Genomic DNA, 24,620 nt, shown 5'->3' with positions numbered 1-24,620 from the left:
TATAGCAATGTGCTGATTCATAGTAATTAACAAAACATGTGTGATCAATTCATGACAATTAATAAAAAATCACAAAAAAATAGTGTAACCACATAATAATTAACTGTAATTAAAAATATTGATATCTCATGATCATATTGTGTATATCAGAAAAGAATTGTGATCATAATCCCAACATGTATGAGACAACCATCCATACATACATAATTAGAATCCTTATCATAATCATCATTGCCATGTGTGATTAATAATCTAAAGTGCCAAGTGCTTACTAGAAGGTATTGCAAACGGAGGATGAAGGAGGAGTAAGAGGACGAATGGCTACCATCCATGATGTCGTGTGCAGTCCAGCGTGCCTGGGGCGCATCTGCGCATGTCCAGATGACGTATGTTTCATACTTCCGGCTTCAGCTGCACTCATCACTGCGCAGCTGCGCACTACGGCTCTGATGTTTGGTCAACCATATTGGATGCGGGAATCACACCTTAGTTAACGGGCGCATGCGTATTAGTACCAGTCCCATCGGATACACACAGGATCAAGGTAGTGTTCGCACATATTCGTACCAAACAATAACAAAGATGGCTATACGTGATCGGGTGAAGGCTACCACAACATGATAGAAGTGGAGCCTCCACTTCTATCATGTTGTGGTAGCCTTCACCCGTTGTGTTTGCTCGATGGCTCCTCTCCAATGGACCCTCCAGCAGCTGTGGGATACACTGCAGTTTGAAGGCTCCAGATACTTGTGACAACCTACCAGGACCTTACTGAGTCACTCCCACCCCGTCTAGGTGCTGTCCGTGCTGCACACGGCGGTTACTCTGGATATTAGCTGGTAGCCATAATAATGTGACCTGACTGTGTATGTGTATATATGTGTGTATGTATATGTATATGTGTGTGTGTGTATATATATATATATATATATATATATATAATATATATACTGCTCAAAAAAATAAAGGGAACACAAAAATAAAACATCCTAGATCTGAATTAATTAAATATTTTTCTGAAATACTTTGTTCTTTACATAGTTGAATGTGCTGACAACAAAATCACACAAAAATTTAAAAATGGAAATCAAATTTTTCAACCCATGAGGTCTGGATTTGGAGTCACACTCAAAATTAAAGTGGAAAAACATACTACAGGCTGATCCAACTTTGATGTAATGTCCTTAAAACAAGTCAAAATGAGGCTCAGTAGTGTGTGTGGCCTCCACGTGCCTGTATGACCTCCCTACAACGCCTGTGCATGCTCCTGATGAGGTGGCGGACGGTCTCCTGAGGGATCTCCTCCCAGACCTGGACTAAAGCATCTGCCAACTCCTGGACAGTCTGTGGTGCAACGTGACGTTGGTGGATAGAGCGAGACATGATGTCCCAGATGTGCTGAATTGGATTCAGGTCTGGGGAACGGGCGGGCCAGTCCATAGCATCAATGCCTTCGTCTTGCAGGAACTGCTGACTCACTCCAGCCACATGAGGTCTAGCATTGTCTTGCATTATGAGGAACCCAGGGCTAACCGCACCAGCATATGGTCTCACAAGGGGTCTGAGGATCTCATCTCGGTACCTAATGGCAATCAGGCTACCTCTGGCGAGCACATGGAGGGCTGTGCGGCCCTCCAAAGAAATGCCACCCCACACCATTACTGACCCAATGCCAAACCGGTCATGCTGGAGGATGTTGCAGGCAGCAGAACGTTCTCCACGGCGTCTCAAGACTCTGTCACGTCTGTCACATGTGCTCAGTGTGAACCTGCATTCTGTGAAGAGCACAGGGTGCCAGTGGCGAATTTGCCAATCTTGGTGTTCTCTGGCAAAAGCCAAACGTCCTGCACGGTGTTGGGCTGTAAGCACAACCCCCACCTGTGGACGTGGGGCCCTCATATCACCCTCATGGAGTCTGTTTCTGACCGTTTGAGCAGACACATGCACATTTGTGGCCTGCTGGAGGTAATTTTGCAGGGCTCTGGCAGTGCTCCTCCTGTTCCTCCTTGCACAAAGGCGGAGGTAGCGGTCCTGCTGCTGGGTTGTTGCCCTCCTACGGCCTCCTCCACGTCTCCTGATGTACTGGCCTGTCTCCTGGTAGCGCCTCCATGCTCTGGACACTACACTGACAGACACGGCAAACCTTCTTGCCACAGCTCGCATTGATGTGCCATCCTGGATAAGCTGCACTACCTGAGCCACTTGTGTGGGTTGTAGACTCCGTCTCATGCTACCACTAGAGTGAAAGCACCGCCAGCATTCAAAAGTGACCAAAACATCAGCCAGGAAGCATAGGAACTGAGAAGTGGTCTGTGATCACCACCTGCAGAACCACTCCTTTATTGGGGGTGTCTTGCTAATTGCCTATAATTTCCACCTGTTGTCTATCCCATTTGCACAACAGCATGTGAAATTGATTGTCACTCAGTGTTGCTTCCTAAGTGGACAGATTGATTTCACAGAAGTGTGATTGACTTGGAGTTACATTGTGTTGTTTAAGTGTTCCCTTTATTTTTTTGAGCAGTGTATATACACAATGTGTGTGTGTGATATATATTCTACACAGAGTTGCAACATGATGTGCATTTCACAATACAGACTTTAGAAATGTTTTATGATTGTCTGGTGCTCCACAATATCTGATAATCTGCCAACTATCTGTTCTCATTGATGTGAGAATTGGTGGATGAATGGCCGTCTTTGTAATACATAGATGGGCCAAGTTTGCCAGAGCATGAGGCACGTTTTGCTTCTGACTTTCTGTTTAGGTTCATAGAAGAAGGGGTTCCCCATTCCATGATGTCCACGTTTCCTAACAGGCTGTATGGCCCCTTGCAGACGAGCTTGAGCGGATTAGGTCCGAATGCATTCAGTGAAAAATGAGGGATTTCGCAAGCAAGTTTCAGTCAGTTTTGTATGCCATCGCGTTCAGTTGTTCAGTTTTTATCGTGCGGTTGCAATGCGATTTAATGCGTTTTGCATGCGCGTGATTAAAAACTGAAGGTATACAAATACCATCTCTTAGCAACCATCATTAAAAAACGCATCGCATCCGCACTTGCAATCCTCCTCTCCCCTAATATCTTCTGTAAGGAGAGAGTTGGGCGCTACTCATGCACGTTGGTCACCAGGTTACTGCTTTTGGGCAACTTTACAGAAGACCGCTTTGAAATTACTGAGAATTTTTTTTTTTTTTTTTTTTTTTTTTTTTTTTTTATATAGATAGCTGTAGATAACATGAGAGGTGTTTATAACGATCTTGATGCTGACATACAATACACGGGGGAGATCTTAGAAATCTTATCACCCCAGTCAGTTTTTAAGTAGCATTTCTCAAAAAACGTGGAAAGATTCCATCTGCTCGATGTGTTTTTTAGATAAAATGTGGTTACACACCCACATAGCACGTCACTGATCGAAATCTATCTAATCTATCAACCTTATGTCTATCCCATATCTTTTGTATATTTAATCAGTCTCTCATATCTATCTCTTATCTGCCATATATTTATCTAATCTATTAGTCATTCCATATCTATCTCTCTATCTTGTATTGCTTCATCTTTCGCTCTACCTTGTATCTTTCTACTGTTCTTATAAGTTTGTATTAATCTTATATATCTAATATATATAATGTCACTTTGTCTTAGTTGCACCCATCTATTGATCCAATATGTAGCTTTTTTTTAACCCCTTAGTGACCGCCAACATGCTTTTTTACAGAGGTCACTAAGGGGCCGTAGGCTGGGCCGCTGCACTAGGCAATTTTCATGTAATTTATCCCGTATGGGAAACACCATAAAAAAAAAAAAAATTGCCAGAATTTTTGCTTAGGATACTTTTACACTTGCGTTCGGTGTGGATCCGTTTGGTATCGGCACAGACGGATCCGCACCTATAATGCAAACGCTTGCATCCGTTCAGAACGGATCCGTCTGCATAAACAGCTTTTTCAGATCTGAGTTTTCACATCTACTGCAAACGCTACTGCAGTCCTGGCTGCCATGGTTACTTAGCAATTTTAGAAGCATTATACTTACCTTCGCTGTCTGTGGCCGGCCGGGCGCTCCTCCTACTGGTAAGTGAAAGGTCTGTGCTATAAGCAATGCGCCGCACAGACCTTTCACTTACCAGTAGGAGGAGCGCCCGGCCGGCCACAGACAGCGCAGGTAAGTATAATGCTTCTAAAATTGCTAAGTAACCATGGCAGCCAGGACTGCAGTAGTGTCTTGGCTGCCATGGTAACCGATCGGAGCCCCAGCGATTAAACTGGGACTCCGATCAAAACTCTCCGCTGCCACCAATGATGGGGGGGGATTTTAATTAGGGGGGGGGAGAGGGGAGGCCGCACTGGCCACCAATGAATTTAATACTGGTGAGGGAGGGGGGGGGGGCCGCACTGGCCACCAATGAATTTAATACTGGGGAGGGAGGGAGGGGGGGCCGCACTGGCCACCAATGAATTTAAAACTGGGGAGGGAGGGGGGTCTGGCCCCTGCTGCCTGGCAGCACCTGATCTCTTGCAGGGGGCTATGATACGCACAATTAACCCCTCAGGTGCGGCACCTGAGGGGTTAATTGTGCGGATCACAGCCCCCTGTAAGAGATCGGGTGCTGCCAGGCAGCAGGGGGCCGTTATGTCCACAGTTCTTAGTATATTCTAACTTGAAGCGTCCCCATCACCATGGGAACGCTTCTGTGTTAGAATATACTGGCGGATCGGAGTTTTCACGTTCTAACTCAAATCCGATGGTATATTCTAACATAGAGGCGTTCCCATGGTGATGGGGACGCTTCAAGTTAAAATATACCATAGGATTGGAGAAAACTCCGATCTGATGGTATATAATCGGCACACACTCACCCTGCTGTGTGTGTGGAGTGTTGCTGATTGGTTTGTGCGCTGCGTGTGTGCTGATTGGTTTGTGTGCTGCGCATGCGCACTTCACTAATCGGCACACACACACGGACAACAGCCCTGAGCACGTACACAGGGCTTTTATTAGTATAGATAGTTCCGCAAGCACAGCATATTTTTACCGCATGTTTTTAATCTTCGCACTTTCCTTCCCCCTTTCTCAGCATGACACCATCCTAGCAGTGAGCTTGCATACACAACTTCCTCCAGGCATGCTTTTCTCTGTATTGTTTCACGTGCCTGGCTATTTTATATAGAGCGGAGGTGTAGGGGGCATGACTACTGCAAAGAGAAGAGTGTGGTAGGTGGATCAAGTGCTGTGAAACACTGCAGAACAAAGCATGCGGCTTTGGTTAGAAGACCCAGCAGGAAGTTCTGCATGTAAACATCCTGCCAGGGAGCATTGATGCATAGAGCAGGGAAAGGGACATGCTTACATGAAAAACTGTTATATGGGGCAAAAATATGCTGTGTTTGGAGTACTCTGAACAGATTAAAAAAAATATATGTAACTATGAAATTGGAACTGGAGAACCCCTTCAAAGTGGTTGTGTGGGCTACAGATATTGATGGCCAATCCTCAGGACAGGCCATCGGTATTGGATCACCAGGGATTCCTCTCCCAGCACCCTTGTCGATCAGCTATTTGAAGGGGCCATGGCGCTTGGGTGAGAGCTTCGTCCTCTTCAATGTTAAAGGGGTTATCCAAGGGTATAAGCTGCCTCCTCATATGCCGGGCCCCTCACATTGAATATACTTACCTGACTCCCTGCGCCGCTCCTGGTCCCCGCACCGCCGCAGCTGCTTCTTCTCGTGCGCGGATGAAAACATCCGGGGGTAAGAGCAGCCCCAGCATCGCTGGTTACGCTAGGGAGGCTCGTATGCATGTTCATGCGTATGCATGTGTGCAGGTAAACATTGAAGAGGAGGCAACACTCGCATGAGCACCACAATTCCTTTAAACTGTTGATTGTGGGAGGGCCGGGAGTTGGATCCCCACCAGTCTTATATTGATGACCTGTTCTGAGGATGGGTCATCAGTATCTACTGCCAGTCCAACCCCTTTAAGATATGTTGTGTTAAAGATCCTTCTCTTCTTTGTACAGTTACATCTTTGAGCTCTTTGCTTCTGCGGGGATCACATACGAAACAAAGACCAGTCTACTGGAGTTTCTTGATCAGATCATACAGCACGTGGGTGGAAGTAAGGAGTCTTACGTACTTGAGTGTACCATAAAAAGGTCTTCCTGAGCTTGTAACCATCTGCGTTTTTTAGGTTCTGGGGTCTTCACAAATACGCTTGGACTTCAGAAGTTGTCTGACATCATCCAGGTTAGAAACATTTCTTGTTACCAATAAAAAAAATTCTTAAAAGGGTTTTCCAAGATTTTAAAGGGGTTGTCTCACTTCAGCAAATAGCATTTATTATGTAGAGCAAGTTAACACAAGGCACTTACTAATGTATTGTGAATCTCCATATTGCTTCCTTTCCTGACTAGATAAATTTTTCAATCACATTATACACGGCTCCTTTCCATGGTTCCGACCACTTTGTAAACCAGTAGCGGTGGTTATGCTTGCACACTACAGAAAAAAAAGTGCTGGACTATGCGCACTACCGCTGCCCCAGTCACCAGAGAGGCCTGCTTTTTTTCCCTATATTGTGCAAGAACGGCCACCGCTTCTAGATTACAGGGTGGTTATAAACATGGAAATGAGCCGTGTATAATGTGATGGAAAAACTGCTGAAGCCAGTAAAGGAAGCAATATGGACAATCACAATACATTAGTAAGTGCCTTGTGTTAACTTTCTCTGCATGTTAAATTACATTTGCTGAAGTGAGACAACCCCTTTAATACTTTCCTCTGGATAGGTCATCAGTATCTGATCGGTGGGGGTCCAACACCCAGGACCCCAACCAATTAGCTGTTGAGAAGGCACCAGCACTTTTGTGAGCGCCAAGGCCTTCTCAGTACTTTCCAAGCAAAGCGCTATACATAGTATAGTTGCTGTGCTTGGTATCACAGCAACTTCTATGGAGCTGAGCAGCCCCCGGCCACGTGACTGATGAAAGTGTTGTCACTGGCCTAGGAAAAGATGTGAGAAGGCACTTACAGGAGAGCCACTGCCTTCTCAAACAGATGATTGGCAGGGGTCCAGGTCTCGGACCCTCACCGATCGGATACGGATGACCTATCATAGGATAAAATCTGGGGAACCCATTTAAGCCGTTCTCTTGCCTCAGAGATAGTAAAGCTAAGTGACTATACAAGCCAATAGTGCCTCTATAGTGGATTTTGAAAGCTTTCTCACCCAGCTTTTCTACATTCCTGATCTTCCTAAATGTGTATAGATATTTGAGCAGTGTTTTTTGTTTTTTTGTTATATTTTTGCTGTATAACTAGGCAGATTTCATATAACATATTATTTTATGTTTACTGCAGATTGTATTTAATATTGAGGTCCCTGAGGGCTCAGTTCCTCCGACTAGGAATCCGCAGATTTCGAAATCGTACAAGGTCGGTGATGAAACTTGACAAACCTTCCACCGTTCTAACATAACATATGTTCTCCTCTGAGCACAGTTTTCAAGTTTAGATATAGATAGAATCTACATAGTTGAATTACTTTAATGCTTTACATTACTTATCCTGTAGTGAGTTACATCCTGTATCACACCCCCACTATTCTGCTGGTGGAGTCACTGTGTACATTCATTACATTACTTATCCTGTGCTGATCCTGAGTTACATCCTGTATTATACTCCAGAGCTACACTCGCTATTCTGCTGGTGGAGTCACTGTGTACATCATACATTACATTCTTTATCCTGTACTGATCCTAAGTTATATCCTGTATTATACTCCACAGCTGGACTCACTGTTCTGCTGGTGGATTAAATGTGTACATACATTACTTATCCTGTACTGATTCTGAGCTATGTCCTGTATTATACTTCAGAGCTGCACTCACTCTTCTGCTGATGGAATCACTGTGTACATACTGTAGATAACTTATCCTTTATGATCCTGAGTTAAATCCTGTATTAGGCCGCCTGCACACGACCATATCCGTTTTTGCAGTCCACAGTCCTGCTCTCTTACAATTGCCTATTCTTGTCAGCAACACAGACAAGAATATAACATGTTCTGTTTTCTCGCCCAGTTTCCTTGGGGGACACAGAAGACCTTGGGTATAGCTCATCTCCCTAGGAGGCGTGACACTAAGTGAAGACTGTTAAGCCCCTCCTCCACAGCTATACCCTCAGCCTGGAGAGAGATACTGCCAGTTTTTGCTTAGTGTCCAAGGAGGCAAGACACTCCCTGCTCTGCAGGGCTGGTTTCTCCTTGTTTAAATTTTAGATTTTTACTTTTTTCTTTTCTTTTTGTTCCAGATCATCAGGGACAACAGAGACGCACTAGACCTCTCTGTTTCTCCCGGGGTTGAGCTGCGCCAGTGCCGGTCACCCGCACGGCTGCCTCCCCCACAGAAGGCAAGGTGGATCAGGGCATCCCAGCTCCCCTACATCCCGCCAGCGCAAGGGTCGCCCGCACGCCAAGTCCCCCTTCCAGCGTCCTGCCACTACGGTGCCAGTAGCTGAAGGGGCGACCCTGCTGGAACGGACCGAGGGTGAAGACGTCTATGGTGAGAGATTGGCTTCTCCAGCCCAACGTCCCCGTTGGACGTTGGCTGGCCCCTGGGCTGCCGCAGGGCGACATTCTGCTCCCTCTCTCCTGGCCTCCATAGGTCATTGGCACCCTTCTCCCTACAAGAAGAATGCCTGGGGAGCTGCAGAGGTCCGCAACTAGCTGCCCCTGACGGAGGGGTTATGCAGGCGTCCCACCCTCACAGGCACCCGGTCTCAGGGTCCCCCTCCCTCTTACCGGCTACTGCTTCAGGGCCAGAGCCTTGCTGCTCCTGACCCTCCTCTGCCCTCACGGGCACCGGCCCAAGGGCAAGGTGGTTGTGGCTGTTGGCCACATGGTGCGCTGTTATAAGCCAGGGCCCGCTCCATGGGTAAAATGGCTGCCGAGCGCAGGGTCCTCGCTTCTGGGCAGCGGGGTGGGCACCCGCGGCCTGCAATATGAGCGCTATGCTTCAACAGCCCCAGGCCGACCGTCGGAACATTCCGGTCGGCCGGGCACCGCAGGCTTTACGGCCGCGATCCCGGCGCTCTATCCGGGTCCCCGGCTCTTCCGGCCCGCGGGGTGGGCACCCGCGGCCGGCATGTGCATGCGCCGCTTCGTTCCCCGGCCGGTACTTGAATACTGTGCGGCCCCGGTCAGCCGGGCGCCGCTAATAATTTAGGCCCCGGCTTCACGGCCTACAATTACTAGGCCGCAAAATTCCGGCCTCTGTTGGAGGGGGCTGGAACTTCTCCAGGCGGGAATTCTTCCCGCCGGGAGGTTCCCCCGCCCCCAGGGGATCGCAGCGCCGCCCTCCAGGCCGGATCCCTGTTAACCCTTTGGGTACAGGCCGGCTTCAGATGGCCTGTATGGGTGCCCCCAGGGGATCGCAGCGCCGTGGTACAGGCCGGCTTCAGATGGGCCTGTATGGCTGCCCCCAGGGGATCGCAGCGCCGCCCTCCTGGCCGGATCCCTGTTTAACCCTTTGGGTACAGGCCGGCTTCAGATGGGCCTGTATGGCTGCCAACCCCCCAGTGCTCCTGTAGGTGGCTCCCCTTTCTGTTATATATATATATATATATATATATATATATATATATATATATATATATATATATATATATATAAAAATATATATTTTTATATATATAACTTGTGGGCTGCGCAGGACGCTGCAGCCTCATGTCAGTACATGCCCCCCTTCCCTAGGCGGCATGTCGCACTCCCCGGCTGCGGCGCTGCCAGGGTCATTTTACCCTCCTAGCCCTCTCTCACGATACGGCGCTGGTCAAGTGCATGCGGCCCTTTCTGTAGGCGGCATTCGTCACCCTCTTCAGTTATGGTACTGCCATGTGCGGGACCCCCCTCCTGGGCGGGATACTGTACTCTCCCTGGCTACGGTTTGGCCTTGTGCATGATCCCCCTTTCATTGGCGGACTACTGCAGTTTCACCGGATACGGTGCTGGCCATGTGCACGACCTCCTTCCATAGGCGGAACGCTACACTCTCACTAGATTCGTTGCGATCTGTGCATGACCCCTTTTTTCTTAGGCGGAATACTGCACTCTCACCAGATACGGTGCTGGCCATGTGCACGATCCCTTTCTATTGGTGGAACGCTGCACTCTCACTGGATTCGTTGCCGATCATGTGCGTGACCCCCTTCCATAGGCGGAATGCTGCACTCTCTGAATTCGCTGACGCCCATAGGCATGACTCCCTTCCGTGGACGGCATTCGGCACTCTCACTGGATTCACTGCCAGCCATGTGCATGACCACTTTCCATAGGTGGTATGATGCACTCTCATTGGATTTTCCCTGTGGCGGCATACATACACTCCCTCGGTCGGTGATGTTCTCTCGCCGGTACGTTGTTGGCCATGTGCATGAACCCCATACATGGCGGGGTGCTTGCACTCTCACTGGATCCGCTGCCGGCCATATGCATGACCCCTCTTCCGTGGGCGGTGTACGCACTCTCACTGGATTCGCTGCCGGCCATGGGCACGCCTCCTTCAGGTGACATGCACACATTCTCACCGACTGATCGCACTCTCCCTGGATGCGATGCTGACCGTGTGCATGACCCCCCCCCCCCTCTTTTCTGGGCGGCATACTACACTCTCACCGGATACGTTGCTGGCCTTGAGCATGGCCCTCTAACATGGGTGGAACGCTTGCGCTCCCATTGGATACCGTGCTGGCCTTGTGCGTGACCACCCCTCATTCCATGGGCGGAATTTTGCACGCTCACGAGATCCAAGGCTGTCCTTGTATGTGCCGTATTGGACTTGCACATGTTCCCCTTCATTGGGAGTAGTTACACTCTCACGAAGTTTCGGTGTTGGGTGAGTTGTTGCACACTCACTTAATGCTAGGATAGCCCTGTGCATGTCCCCCTTTCACTAGGTGGACCTCCTGCATTCCTGCTGGATACTGTGTGGCTATGTGCATGGCGCCCTTCGGGGCGAAGTATGGTATGCCCTACTTCTCTGACGTAGGTACGGCCTTGGGCATTCCCCCCTTTTTTTTGGGGCGGGCTTTTGCACCCTTGCCGACTGCAATTTGCCAGGTACATTTCCCCCCTTTCGGGGCGGTCAGTTTTGCGTTCCATCGCATACCATACTAGTCTTGTGCATAACTCCTTTTCAGTTTGCACTTTGCACTTCCGTAGATACTGTGGCACTCTGGCTGGCCTTCGCTGAGTGATATTTTTGCAGTGAGTGGACGTTTTTGTGCGTTGTTTGGGCTGTGTATACCTTCTCGTCCCGTAGGTGGGTTGGCCTTCTCACTGCTTACGGGGCTACTCGTACGTATCCCTCCTTTCCTCCTGCGACATATTTTTTTTTTCTCTTGGGAGACAGTGTTTGCAGCAAGCCTTGCACTATTCTCTAAAGAGATCATTCTGTCCACCTGTGTAAGCCTAAGGTGTTGTCCAACAAACAATAAATGAATGCCTTATATATAAGTAGACGGCCTCTACCTGCTCGCTACTGCTCCGAGCTGGGCGGTGGTCATTCATTTCGTTGGCCCTTCCGCCGGGGAGTGTTCGTGGTTCCTAGACACGTACCCATTCGTCTTCCCGCAGCATTGTTTCCCTGCGCTAGTGGTCACATGGTCGAGAGTGCTGTCTGCAGCGCCCTTCGCATTCTATGTTGGCTCTGGCGGGACTACGGTGCCCTCGCCTACTACTATTTCCTTCTACCAGGTTCGGGCCGCTCTTCTTGGGAAGGTCACCCAACTTCTCTTGGGTGCTCGCTTACCCAGGTCCGGAGGACATCCACCTTGAGTTCTTCAGGATATTCGCCTTCTGCGAAGCGGTGAACCGGGTGTCTCAGTGTAGCGGGGTTCTGCTTTTGAGCTGTCCTATGGCTTCTCTATGCCCACTCCTCCTTTCTTTTGGAGGGTGTTATCCCGGCCTCTGTCTCGACTGCCTTTTCTCGCCGGTTCTGTTTGGCTCCCACTCGGTACGGATCTCTCCGATGTGGCTTCTGTTCCGGCCACGCTTCAGAGGATGTTCCTTCTCTGCCCTCCCCTCTGGGAAGAGCATGGTTGTTCAGGTGGATGGTTCTGGTGTCTTGTCCACACTGACTGTGCTAGCTGTGTACCTATCTAACGGGTCTACCGCGTTCTGTCCTCCCGCTGGGTGCAGATTGCGTTTTTTCCATTCTAGGCAATGTTTCTGCTATGGATTTACCTTCTCGGTAACTTGGGAGGACTACCATTTAGTCCGTCTTCCTGTGGTGGCTACATCGGCTTGGGCTTTAGCCTGTCTTGTCCTGGCATCGGGCAGTTGCTGGGCGGACCCTTCGGTTCCTGTCCGTCTGCTCCCCCACTCCGGGAGGATACGGGACAACATTGTTCGGGGCCAACGGGACCAGTTCTACCGACCGTTCTGCCCGTGTTACTGATCATTGGGTTTTCGCTCGCTTGCCCAGGCGACTCTAGTGAGCTCGCTAGTGTTCGCTTCTAGCCGAGTTTTCGTCCAGGATCTGTGGTAGGACTTAGGGCTTTACCTGGGGTTCTGTGGGAAGCTGGGCGTTCCCCCACTCTGCCTTTCTCTCTCCATGGTTCTGTCTTTCTCCAGCCCGGCCTGGACCTGGGGCTGGGACTCCGTTGCTTGAGGTATCAAGTGTCGTTCCTGTCCTTCCTCTTTCAGCGTTCCCCGACCCTCTGGGCCTGTCAGGAACTTCTTCCATGGAGCGGCTCTTGGGTTCCTTTGTACTGCCCTCCGTTACCGTCCTGGGAACTACATACTGGGCTCTTGGCGCTCCAATTTTTCCTTGGAGCCGTTACAGAAGTCCTCTCTACTCCTTCTGTCCTGTACGGTTGGGTTTCTGTAGCCATCGTGTCTCTGACTGGTGCCTGAGTGGCGGCCCTTCTTGTTCCGAGCCTTCTGTCTTCCCCCAGGACAGGGCTGTTCTCCATTCCGTCTCTTCCTTCCTTCTGAAGGTGGTGTTTGTCCTTCATTTCATTGAGGCAGTCGTCCTCCCCTTCCCACCCCCGGGAACGGACACTTCACCGATTTGGACGTTGTTTGGGCCTTGCAGTTTTTTACTTGGAGATCTCCGACTCTTGTCGACGTTCGGTCTCTTGTGTTCCCAGGAGGTCCGCGCAAAGGGTTGAGGGCCTCCAGGGTGGCTTTCCTCCGCTTTCTCAGTGTGGCTCTTGCTGTGGTTGTCGCACCAAGGGCAGGGTTCTGCTTTTGGTGTCACCATTCATTTTGCCAGAGCTGTCGGTTTTTCCTGGGCCGGAGGCATTAGGCTTCGGCCATGCATTTGTAAGGTGGTCACTGGTCTTCCTTGCACACCTTACCGAGTTCTACAGGGTGCATACTCGGCCTTCGGCGTATGCTGCCTTGGGCCGCCTGGTCTGCAGGCGGCGGTTTTTTGTTGCCTTCGGGTGCTTCGCCTTGGTGCTGTGGTCCCTCCCCCTTTGGACTGCTTTTGAACGTCCCAAGGTCTTCTGTGTCCCCCAAGGAAACTGGGCGAGAAAACGAGATTTTTGTATAACTTACCAGTAAAATCTCTTTCTCGCTCTTTCCTTGGGGGACACAGCACCCACCCATTCTTTGTTCTTCTCTGACTGTTTCCGAGTTTGTTTTACCCTTTGGGTAGTTGGCTTGTTGGTTCCACTTTTTGGACTTTGCCTTTTCTCACTACTTGGACACGCAACTGGCAGTCTCTCTCTCCAGGCTGAGGGTATAGCTGTGGAGGAGGGGCTTAACAGTCTTCACTTAGTGTCACGCCTCCTAGGGAGATGAGCTATACCCAAGGTCTTCTGTGTCCCCCAAGGAAAGAGCGAGAAAGAGATTTTACTGGTAAGTTATACAAAAATCTCGTTTTTTTGTGGGGCCATGGAACGAAAATTCGGATTCGGACAGCATATGGTGTGCTGTCTGCATCTTTTGCAGCCTCTTTGAAATGAATGGTTCCGCATTCCATCCACCAAAAATACAGTTGTGTGCATGAGGCCTTATACTTCTGAGCTGCACTCACTATTCTGCTAGTGAAGTCACTGTGTACATACATTACTTATCTGTACTGATCATCCTGTATTATACTCTAGCGCTGCACTTACTATGCTGCTGGTGGAGTCTTTGGGGGGAAATTTGGCGGGAATGACATAGACTCCAGAATTCTGGTGTCAAATAGTCTTAGAATGATACTTTGTGAATTTTAGGCTTACTTATGCAAATACTTAGCGACATTTGTTAATTTTTACACCACTTCTTCCAGTTTTAAAAACTGGGTAGGAAAGTGGGCTTGGGTATTCTGTCAGGCTGATTTAAGCCATATTTATTGACTGCAAAGATTAGAGCAATCACACTCCAATAAAGGGTTGGCGTAGAAGGTGGAGTAACATCTCAAGACAGATTTAAGGATATACCAAATTTATCACACATCATGCATCCTTTTATAAATTTGGCACAAATTACAGCAGGACAGTTTCAAGCAAAACTGACTTTAACCTGTAGGGTACATATAAGGCGCTGGGAAGTGTCTGAAATCCCAGCGCCGTATAGCTACGGCACACTGATCAGGCGGGCGCAGATCAGCTGCGGGGGTCTGGCAGTCGTTGATAGCGGGACCAATGCTGTATGCGCTGGCATCGGTGAAAACAACTATGCTGGCGCATTAACCTTCGCAGTGGCGCTGACCGCGGTATCCTGACGGGTCCCGGGTGTCCATCCGGTCCCCACGCTGCTGTGACGGGGACCCAATGGCTGGGAATGCAGCCCGATGCAATGCTGACGTGCAATGTATTACAATACAGGATGTATTGTAATACATTGCAGAGGAGATCAGACCCCAGAAGTTAAAGTCCCAGAGTGGGGGAAAAAAAGTGTTTTTCATAATAAAAGAAATAAAGTTTCAAGTAAAAATAAAATAAAAAAATTCCCAAAATAAAACACATAAAATTGTAAAAAAAAAATAGAAACAAAACGAAAACCAGGCATATTGGGTATTGCCGCGACTGGCTCTATGAAAATATGACATGATCCACCCCTCACCTGAACACCGCAGAAAAATTTATAAAAAAAACTGTGCTAAAACAATTATATTTTTTTGTCACCTTACATCACACAAAGTGCAACACCAAGCGATCAAAGAGGCGTATGCCCCCCAAAATAGTACCAATCAAATCGTCACCTTATCTTGCAAAAAATTTGCCTCTACATGAAACAATCGCCCAAAAAATAAAAAAAACTATGGCCCTCAAAATATGGAGACACTAAAACATAATTTATTTATTTTTTGTCACCTTACATCAAAAAGTGTAATACCAAGCGATTAAAAAGTCGTATGCACCCTAAAATAGTACCAAACAAACCGTCATTTTATACTGAAAAACATAAAAAAAACTATGGCTTTCAGAATATGGAGACACTAAAAAAAAAGTGTAATATAGAGCAACCAAAAATACGTAGCCTAAAATAGTACCAACAAAACTGCCTCCTTATCCCGTAGTTTCCAAAATGGGGTCCCTTTTTTGGAGTTTCTACTCTAGGGGTGCATCAGGCGGTCTTCAAATTTTAACATGGCAACTTAAAATTATCTGCCCTCCAAAAACCATATGGCGTTACTTTCCTTCTGCGCCCTTCCGTATGCCCGTACAGCAGTTTAAGACCACATATGGGGTGCTTCTGTAAACTAGAATCGGGGCAATACATATTGAATTTGGTTTGGGTGTTAACCCTTGCTTTGTTACTGGAAAAAAATCGATTAAAATGGAATATCTGCCAAAAAAGTGAGATTCTGAAATCTTATCTACATTTTCCTTTAATTCTTGTGTAACACCGAAAGGGTTAACAAAGTTTGTAAAATCAGTATTGAATACCTTGAAGGGGGTGTATTTATTAAAATGGGACCATTTATGGCCCCTTTCACACGGGCGAGTATTCCGCGCGGATGCAATGCGTGAGGTGAACGCATTGCACCCGCACTGAATACCGAGCCATTCATTTCTATGGGGCTGTTCACATGAGCGGTGATTTTCACGCATCACTTGTGCGTTGCGTGAAAATCGCAGCATGCTCTATATTCTGCGTTTTTCATGCAACGCAGGCCCCATAGAAGTGAATGGGGTTGCGTGAAAATCGCAAGCATCCGCAAGCAAGTGCGGATGCGGTGCGTTTTTCACGCACGGTTGCTAGGAGACGATCGGGATGGAGACCCGATCATTATTATTTTCCCTTATAACATGGTTATAAGGGAAAATAATAGCATTCTGAATACAGAATGCATAGTAAAATAGCGCTGGAGGGGTTAAAAAAAATAAAAAAATTAAAATTTAACTCGCCTTAGTCCACTTGATCGCGTAGCCCGGCATCTCCTTCTGTCTCCTTTGTTCAATAGGACCTGTGGTGAGCATTAGTTACAGGAACAGGACCTTTGATGACATGCGCGATTTTTCTCACGCGAGTGCAAAACGCATTACAATGTTTTGCACTCGCGCGGAAAAATCGCGGGGGTTCCCGTAACGCACCCGCACATTTTCCCGCAACGCCCGTGTGAAAGAGGCCTATGGGTTTCTATTATGTAAGCCCCACAAAGTGAATTCAGACCTGAACTGGTCCTTAACCCCTTAAGGACTTAGGGCGTATCGGTACGCCCTATTTCCCGAATCCTTAAGGACTCAGGGCGTACCGGTACGTCCTAAGTTTAAATCGCGATTGCGGCGCCGCGGGGGTTAATCCAAACAGGATGCCGGCTGAAATCATTCAGCCGGCATCCTGTCACAACCCCCTGGATCTCACAGGCAGGAAGCTGTATGAGTAATACTATGAGTAATACACATAGTATTACTCATACAGCCAATGCATTCCAATACAGAAGTATTGGAATGCATTGTAAAGGAATATACCCCCCAAAGTTCAAGTCCCAAAGTGGGACAGAAAATAAAGTGAAAAAAAAAGTTGAAAAAAATAAAGTTTTTCCCCCCCAAAAAATTAAAGTTTCTAGTAAAAATAAACAAAAATGTAATTTTCCCCAAATAAAGTAAAAAAAAATTGGTAAAAAATAGGGGGGAAAAAAAGTATACATATAAGGTATCGCCGCGTCCGTATCGACCGGCTCTATAAACATATCACATGACCTAACCCCTCAGATGAACACCGTAAAAAATAAAAACTGTGCTAAATAAACCATTTTTTTGTCACCTTACATCACAAAAAGTACAACAGCAAGCGATCAAAAAGGCGTTTGCCCACCAAAATACTACCAATCTGTCACCTCATCCCGCAAAAAAAATGAGCCCCTACCTGAGACAATCGCCCAAAAAATAAAAAAACTATGGCTCAGAATACGGAGACACTAAAACATCATTTTTTTGTTTGAAAAAAGCTGTTATAGTATAAAACTTACATAAATAAAAAAAAGTATGCATATTTGGTATCGCCACGTTCGTATTGACCGGCTCTAGAAAAATATCACCCCTCAGATGAACACCGTAAAAAATAAAAACTGTGCTAAATAAACCATTTTTTGTCACCTTACATCACAAAAAGTGTAATAGCAAGTGATCAAAAAGTCATATGCAACCCAAAATAGTGCCAATCAAACCGTCATCTCATCCCGCAAAAAATGAGACCCTACCTAAGATAATCGCCCAAAAACTGAAAAAACTATGGCTCTCAGAATATGGAGACACTAAAACATGATTTTATTTTTTTGTTTCAAAAATTATATTATTGTGTAAAACTTACATAAATAAAAAAAAGTATACATATTAGGTATCGCCGCGTCCGTATCGACCGGCTCTATAAAAATATCACATGACCTAACCCCTCAGATGAATGTTGTAAATAACAAAAAATAAAAACGGTGCCAAAACAGCTATTTCTTGTTTCTTGCCTCACAAAAAGTGTAATATAGAGCAACCAAAAATCATATGTACCCTAAACTAGTACCAACAATACTGCCACCCTATCCTGTAGTTTCTAAAATGGGGCCACTTTTTTGGAGTTTCTACTATAGGGGTGCATCAGGGGCGGCTTCAAATGGGACATGGTGTCAAAAAAAACTGTCCAGCAAAATCTGCCTTCCAAAAACCGCATGGCATTCCTTTCCTTCTGCGCCCTGCCGTGTGCCCGTACAGCTGTTTACGTCCACATATGGGGTGTTTCTGTAAACTACAGAATCAGGGCCATAAATATTGAGTTATGTTTGGCTGTTAACCCTTGCTTTGTTACTGGGAAAAATGGATTAAAATGGAAAATTTGCAAAAAAATTGAAATTCTGAAATTTCATCTCCATTTGCCAATAACTCTTGTGGAACACCTATAGGGTTAACGACGTTTGTAAAATCTGCTTTGAATACCTTGAGGGGTGTAGTTTATAGAATAGGGTCATTTTTGGGTGGTTTCTATTATGTAAGCCTCGCAAAGTGACTTCAGACCTGAACTGGTCCCTAAAAATTTGGTTTTTGAAAATTTCTGAAAAATTTCAAGATTTGCTTCTAAACTTCTAAGCCTTGTAACATCCCCAAAAAATAAAATATCATTCCCAAAATGATCCAAACAAGAAGTAGACATATGGGGAATGTAAAGTAATAACTATTTTTGGAGGTATTACTATGTATTATAGAAGTAGAGAAATTGAAACTTGGAAATTTTGCAATTTTTTAAAAATGTTTGGTAAATTTGGTAATTTTTTTTATAAATAAAAATAAATTTTTGACTTCATTTTATTAGTGTCATGAAGTACAATATGTGACGAAAAAACTGTCTCAGAATGGCCTGGATAAGTCAAAGCGTTTTAAAGTTATCAGCACTTAAAGTGACACTGGTCAGATTTGCAAAAAATGGCCAAGTCCTTAAGGTGAAATAGGGCTGAGTCCTTAAGGGGTTAAATATTGAGTTTTGGAAATTTTCTAAAAAATGTTAACTTGTAAGCCTTCTAACGTCCCAAAAAAAGAAAGTGTCATTTACAAAATGACCCAAGCATGAAGTAGACATATGGGAAATTTAAAGTAATAACTATTTTAGGAGGTATCGCTATCTGTTTTAAAAGCAGAGAAATAGACATTTTGAAAATTGCATTTTTTTTCAAAGATTTTTGTAACTTTGGTATTTTTTTTAATAAATAAATGAAATTTTGACTCAAATGTACCACTGTCATGAAGTACAATATGTGACGAGAAAACAATCTCAGAATGGTTTGGATAAGTAAAAGCGTTTTAAAATTATCACCACATAAATGACAACTGTCATATTTGCAAAAAATGGCCTAGTCCTTGAGGTAAAAAATGGCAGGGTCCTGAAGGGCTTAAGTATCGGCGCATCCATATCGACTGGCTCTATAAAAATATCACTTGATCCACCCCGTCAAGTGAACGCCGTAAAAAAAAAAATAGTTCCAAAAGGGCCATTTTTTTTTGTCACCTTGCCCCACAAAAAGTGTAATACTAAGCAATCAAAAAGTTCTTATGTACCCCAAAATGGTACCAATGAAAACGTCACCTCATCCTGCAAAAAATGAACCCACATAAGACAATCACTTAAAAAATAAAACCAATTGCACCCATAAATCAATCCATCAAAATCTGTGCTGCAAAAGCCATATGGCGCTCCTTCTGTTTTGAGTCCTGCCATGTGCCCCCACAGCAATTTACTACTACATATGGGGTGTTGCGGTATTCAGGAGAAAATAGGAAACAAATTATGGGGTGCTTTTTCTTCTGTTACCCCTTGTGAAAATGAAAAATTTGGGGCTAAAGCATTATTTTATTGGAAGAAACAAAGCTTTTCATTTTCACAGCTAAGTTTCCAAATTCTGTAAAACGCTTAGGGGGTCAAAGTGCTCAGTACCCCTCTTAATATATTCTTTAAGGGTGTAGTTTCCAAAATGGGGTCACCTTTTGATGGTTTCCACTGTAGGGATAGGTCAGGGTCTCTTTAAATACAAAATGGTGCCTAAAAACCATTCTAGCAAAATCTGCCTCCAAAATCCATATGGCACTCCTTTCCTTTTGACCACTTCCACGTGCCCATAGAGCAATTTACCACCACATATGGGGTATTTCTGTAAACTGCAGAATCAGAGTAATGTATATTGAGGTTTATTTTGCTGTTTACCCTTGCTGTGTTCAAGAAAAAAATGATTTAACATAAAAAAATCTACAAAGAAATGAAAATTTGAGATTTCGCCTCCATTTTACTTTAATTCTTGTGGAACACCTAAAGAATGTAGTAGTTTTATTCCGGCTGCCTCTCGGCATGTTTGCCGTGCTGCCGCCGGAACTCCGGCCCGCCCGCCTTTATAGTCAATGGGGCCAGAGCGGTAGTCCGGGGGCACGCGTGCACTAGCGGCAGCACGGATCCGACAGGCTGTTCACCCGCCAGAACAGCCTGCCGGAGTACCCTTAAAAGTAGAGAAATTCCAATTTAGAAAATTGAGAATTTTTCCAAATTTTGGGTATATTTTGGATTATTTTATAAATAAAGGTTAAATATATTGACTCAAACTTACCACTGTCATGAAGTACAATGTGTCACGAGAAAACTTTCTCAGAATGGCTTGGATAAGTAAAAGCGCTCCAAAGTTATTACTACATAAAGTGACACATGTCAGATTTGCAAAAATCGGCATGGGATTTAAGGTGAAAAGTAACTGTACTGAAAGGGTTAAAGAATTCCTCTTACGATAAATCTGCCCCATTGTGTACATACATGACAATACTTAAGCTGTACTGGTCTTGAGTTACAGCTGCGTGTGAAGGTGTTTTTCCTTAGTTTACTTTCTGGGAGAAAAACTTGTCATTCTCAGACAGCCCATGACTCTTATTCATTCCCATAGACATTCATTATTTGCTGGCAGCTAGGGCTGCAGCTTTCGATTTATTTTAGTAATAAAGTATTCTATCGATTTAATAGAGTACTCTAATAAGAAAAAAAACTAATTAAAAGAACATTTTCTTTTATAAAAACACCCCCGTACCATCAGTCCTTTGTGCCTTCAGCCCCTCCATGCCATCATGGCCCCCTCCAGCAGATTCGGGCCGCTGCTTGATAAATGACAACTGTAATACTAACCTTTCCTGGCAAGGTACGCGGCTGGCCGATATAGTGTCTGCAGGAGAAGGACCGCAGCTCCTTCTTCCTCCCAACATTTTGTGGGACCTGACATCACACAACATCAGGGAGCGCATGATGGCGATGTGCGCACGCCAGGCCCAGGACAGTGCAGCATGGTGCCGACAGGAGACCGCGGAGTGGTGAGTGATAGACTTCACTCTTGCTCCGTGGTTACATCCTTGATGCAGGAAAACTGCATTGAGGATTATTTTGTTGCAGCCCTACTTTTTATTTTTTGCAACTTTGAGACTTTTTTTTTTAATGATAAATCTGGAAGGAAACTCATTCACATTGCTAAGCAGGCCCACTTTCCCACCCATATTTCAAAACTGGAGTGAGTGGTGTAAAAATGCCAAAAGGCACAAAATGTTTACACAAGTGAGGCCGAAAACTTTTTGAAGCCAGAAATCTTGAGTGAAGGCATGATAAATCACGGTCATTACTTTGTGCCACATAAACGAGGAATCACCCGACAAATGAGCATGTCAGTTGATCAGCAACACTATGGGGAAATGATTAGTAACGAGTGTTTCTACCTGATAATTGGGGCAAAATCTGCCCATGTATCATGTATTAATCCTGAGTTATATGCTGTATTGTACTTCAGAGCTGCACTCACAAGCAGCTGGTTGACAGACACCTCCCTAACAGCATAGCTCCTGTTCTGTTCAGAGTCTAGGTTCACGAGCTGGGAATGTTGGGAGAGTTCAGCTTTGAAACTTGCTTCACTTTACTTGTAAGATGACTGTAGGATAGTATGTAAGGTATTTATCAAACCTGTCTCTTTAACCTTCAGGTCCATATCCATCCAGACACCAGCCAGAGGAAGAGGCCTCGTGGAGACATCTGGAGTAACAGCCGAAAGCAAGGGGGTGAGAGCTCTGCCTCCACTTACACATAAGCTTCTCACCCTCAAACGCTCATTGTTGCTCTGATTAATTCATCTCTTGATTACTGATCTGTCTTCTTGTCTCCAAACTCTCCATTACATGCTGAATGCAGCCGCCAGGCTCCTCTTTCTGGCCAGCAGCTACACCGATGCCTCTGTCCTGACCAGTCACTGCACAGGTTTCCTGCTCACTTTAGATTTCAATTAAGATTCAGCACTCTCGCCCACAAACCTTTCCACAGTGCTGCACCCCCTACATCTTCTTTCTCCTCTTTGTCTACTCCCCTGTCCATGCTCTATGTTCTGTTAATGACTGAAGATGAAACATCAGCTATAATCCAATCCTCCCACCCGCAGAACTTTTCTCTTTCTGCATCAGTTCTCAGGTATGCAATATCCCAGAAATCAGAATAATTCCAGACATCCACAGTATTAATGGGGTTTTCCAAGATTTTTTTTTTTACTGATGACCTATCCTCTGGATCATTGGAAGTCCGACTCCTGGGACCCCCACTGATCTGCTGTTTGAGAGAGCACCAGCACTCTCAGCAATGCAGCGGCCTTCTCCAGCTTAGCCCAGGCCATGTGATTTCACGTTCATTGGTCATATGACCTAGGCGCAGCTCAGCCCCATTGATGTGAATGGAGCACGATGCCAAGCACAGCCGCTGTACAATGTACAATAGTGGATTCACTGCTTGGTGCCAATTAACCAATGCAACTCGCAGTTAGGACAAGATGAGAGTGGGTATATAGAAATGTGTGTAATATATGTATTATACAGAAAAGGTACCATGTATGTGTGTAATAAATATATAAACAGTTAGAGAGAGAGAAAATACAGGCCTCCCAGAGTGCCACCTCTGGGTCTGCCTGTCACTAAAACCACAATCATTTTTAATAAAAAGCGATACGCACCAGAATTAGTACATAAAAATAGATACATTTTTTTTAAAACAAACTTCCAATAATGATTTAGTATTTAAAGGGGTTTTACGGGTTCAGAGTTGAACCCGGACATACCTCCATTTTGACCCAGGCAGCCCCCCTGACAGGAGCATCAGAGCAGTTCATACTCCGATGCTCTCCTTTGCCCTGCGCTAAATTGCGCAGGGCAAATGCATTTTTTGAAGATCCAGTGACATCCCGGAGCTCTCCATGGAGCTGCCAAGAACCCCGGTGACATCACCAGCACTGATGAGCGGGATTTAGCGCGCTGCCCTAGCCAGTAAACCGGCTAGGGCAGCGCTAAAGCCCGCCCATCAGAGTCGGTGACGTCACCGAACACACTGCCGGGCGGAAGTTTCCGCCCGGCTGTGTGTTATTGACTACAAGAGCCTGTGCCCTGTGCGATTTAGCGCAGGGCAAGGGAGCGCATCGGTGTAGGAGATGCTCCGATGCTAGCCTTAGGGGGGCTGCCTGGGTGAAAATAAGGGTATGTCCGGGTTCAGCTCTGAACCCGAACAACCCCTTTTAATACGATAGCAGCTGTGTATTGACAGCTATGCCAGGCAGTCATGTGATCAGTCACATGACCAGATTTTGTGATTCAGATCTATGGAGCTAACACTGGAGGACAGCGAGGCGAGCAGTCACATGTATGTGTCATGTGATCGGTTGTTTGGGAAACATCAATACAGAATTACAGGCGACATCCCTCATATTACAATTGGGGCTCAATGAAGCAGTCATGTGACAATGTCACATGATCGGATGTGTGGGCAAGAACAATGTACAACGCTGTGCTTAGTGAGCTGAGAGAAGGCCGTGGAACTACTGGGAGCGCCGGTGCCTTCTCAAACAGCTGATTGGCGGGGGTCCCGGTTGTCGGACCCCCAATGATCAGATACTGATGACCTATCCTGAGGATAGCTCATCAATAAAAAACTGTCAGAAAACCCCTTTAGGTTTGCCCTGAAACAGCTCTTTTTAGGCAGAACCTCATCCCATTGTTCAACATTATTCCTGAGTGACTATCTCGTGCAGCTGTAAGTGTACTATCCTGTTGAAAAGATGGCTCAGCCATTGTACAAAGCCAGCACTTTTATCTCTTGTGTCACCTCTATTTCCCTGTAGAGCGTAAGCTCTTGTGAGCAGGGCCCTCATTCCTCTTGCTGACCTTTTTATTAGTCTGTTGCTCTATGTCTGACTCTCTTTATAGACTTACCACTTGTAATCTAAGCACCAGAGAGAGAATCACTTTGCCATGCCCCGTGATCTCAGGCCCCGCACTAGGCTTAGCGCAATGTGCAAGGTTTGCTTATAATGTTACTTTAAGCTTATATCAGAATCAACTGAAAACTGAATGTATGTCTTCTGCTTGGCATACAACTTTTGGGTTTCATTTAGCATTTTCCTGATCATAGGTGGCGCCAGAGTGTTGCTCATTAAACGGTCTTGATTATACCAGCTTCACGTTTTCTACCTTTCTTTACCTCCATTTTGCAGGGAAGGTGCTCAGCTACTGGTGCTTCAGTCCTGGCTACACGATGCATGACCTAGTGAGACAAGGAGTACGGAGTATTATTCTTACCAGTGGGACCTTGTGCCCCCTCAGCTCCTTCACCATGGAAATGCAGATGTAAGTCACACAACACATGCTGGGA

At 45.9% G+C, this 24,620-nt stretch overlaps 1 protein-coding gene across 3 annotated transcripts in view; it reads left to right on the top strand.

Moving 5' to 3' along the window:
- The window catches only part of RTEL1 (regulator of telomere elongation helicase 1), a 197,303-nt gene that overhangs the window by 39,313 nt on the left and 133,370 nt on the right, over positions 1-24,620 (top strand). For all 3 annotated transcript variants that reach the window (XM_040439096.1, XM_040439095.1, XM_040439097.1), the window contains exons 12-16: positions 6,025-6,122; positions 6,195-6,250; positions 7,364-7,438; positions 21,922-21,997; positions 24,463-24,595. In XM_040439096.1, coding sequence (XP_040295030.1) covers positions 6,025-6,122; positions 6,195-6,250; positions 7,364-7,438; positions 21,922-21,997; positions 24,463-24,595 — 438 coding nt within the window. The remainder of the gene's footprint in view (positions 1-6,024; positions 6,123-6,194; positions 6,251-7,363; positions 7,439-21,921; positions 21,998-24,462; positions 24,596-24,620) is intronic.

Source organism: Bufo bufo, chromosome 6 (assembly GCF_905171765.1).
Source record: "Bufo bufo chromosome 6, aBufBuf1.1, whole genome shotgun sequence".
NCBI lineage: Eukaryota > Metazoa > Chordata > Amphibia > Anura > Bufonidae > Bufo > Bufo bufo.
This window is presented reverse-complemented; position numbering and strand designations above follow the sequence as displayed.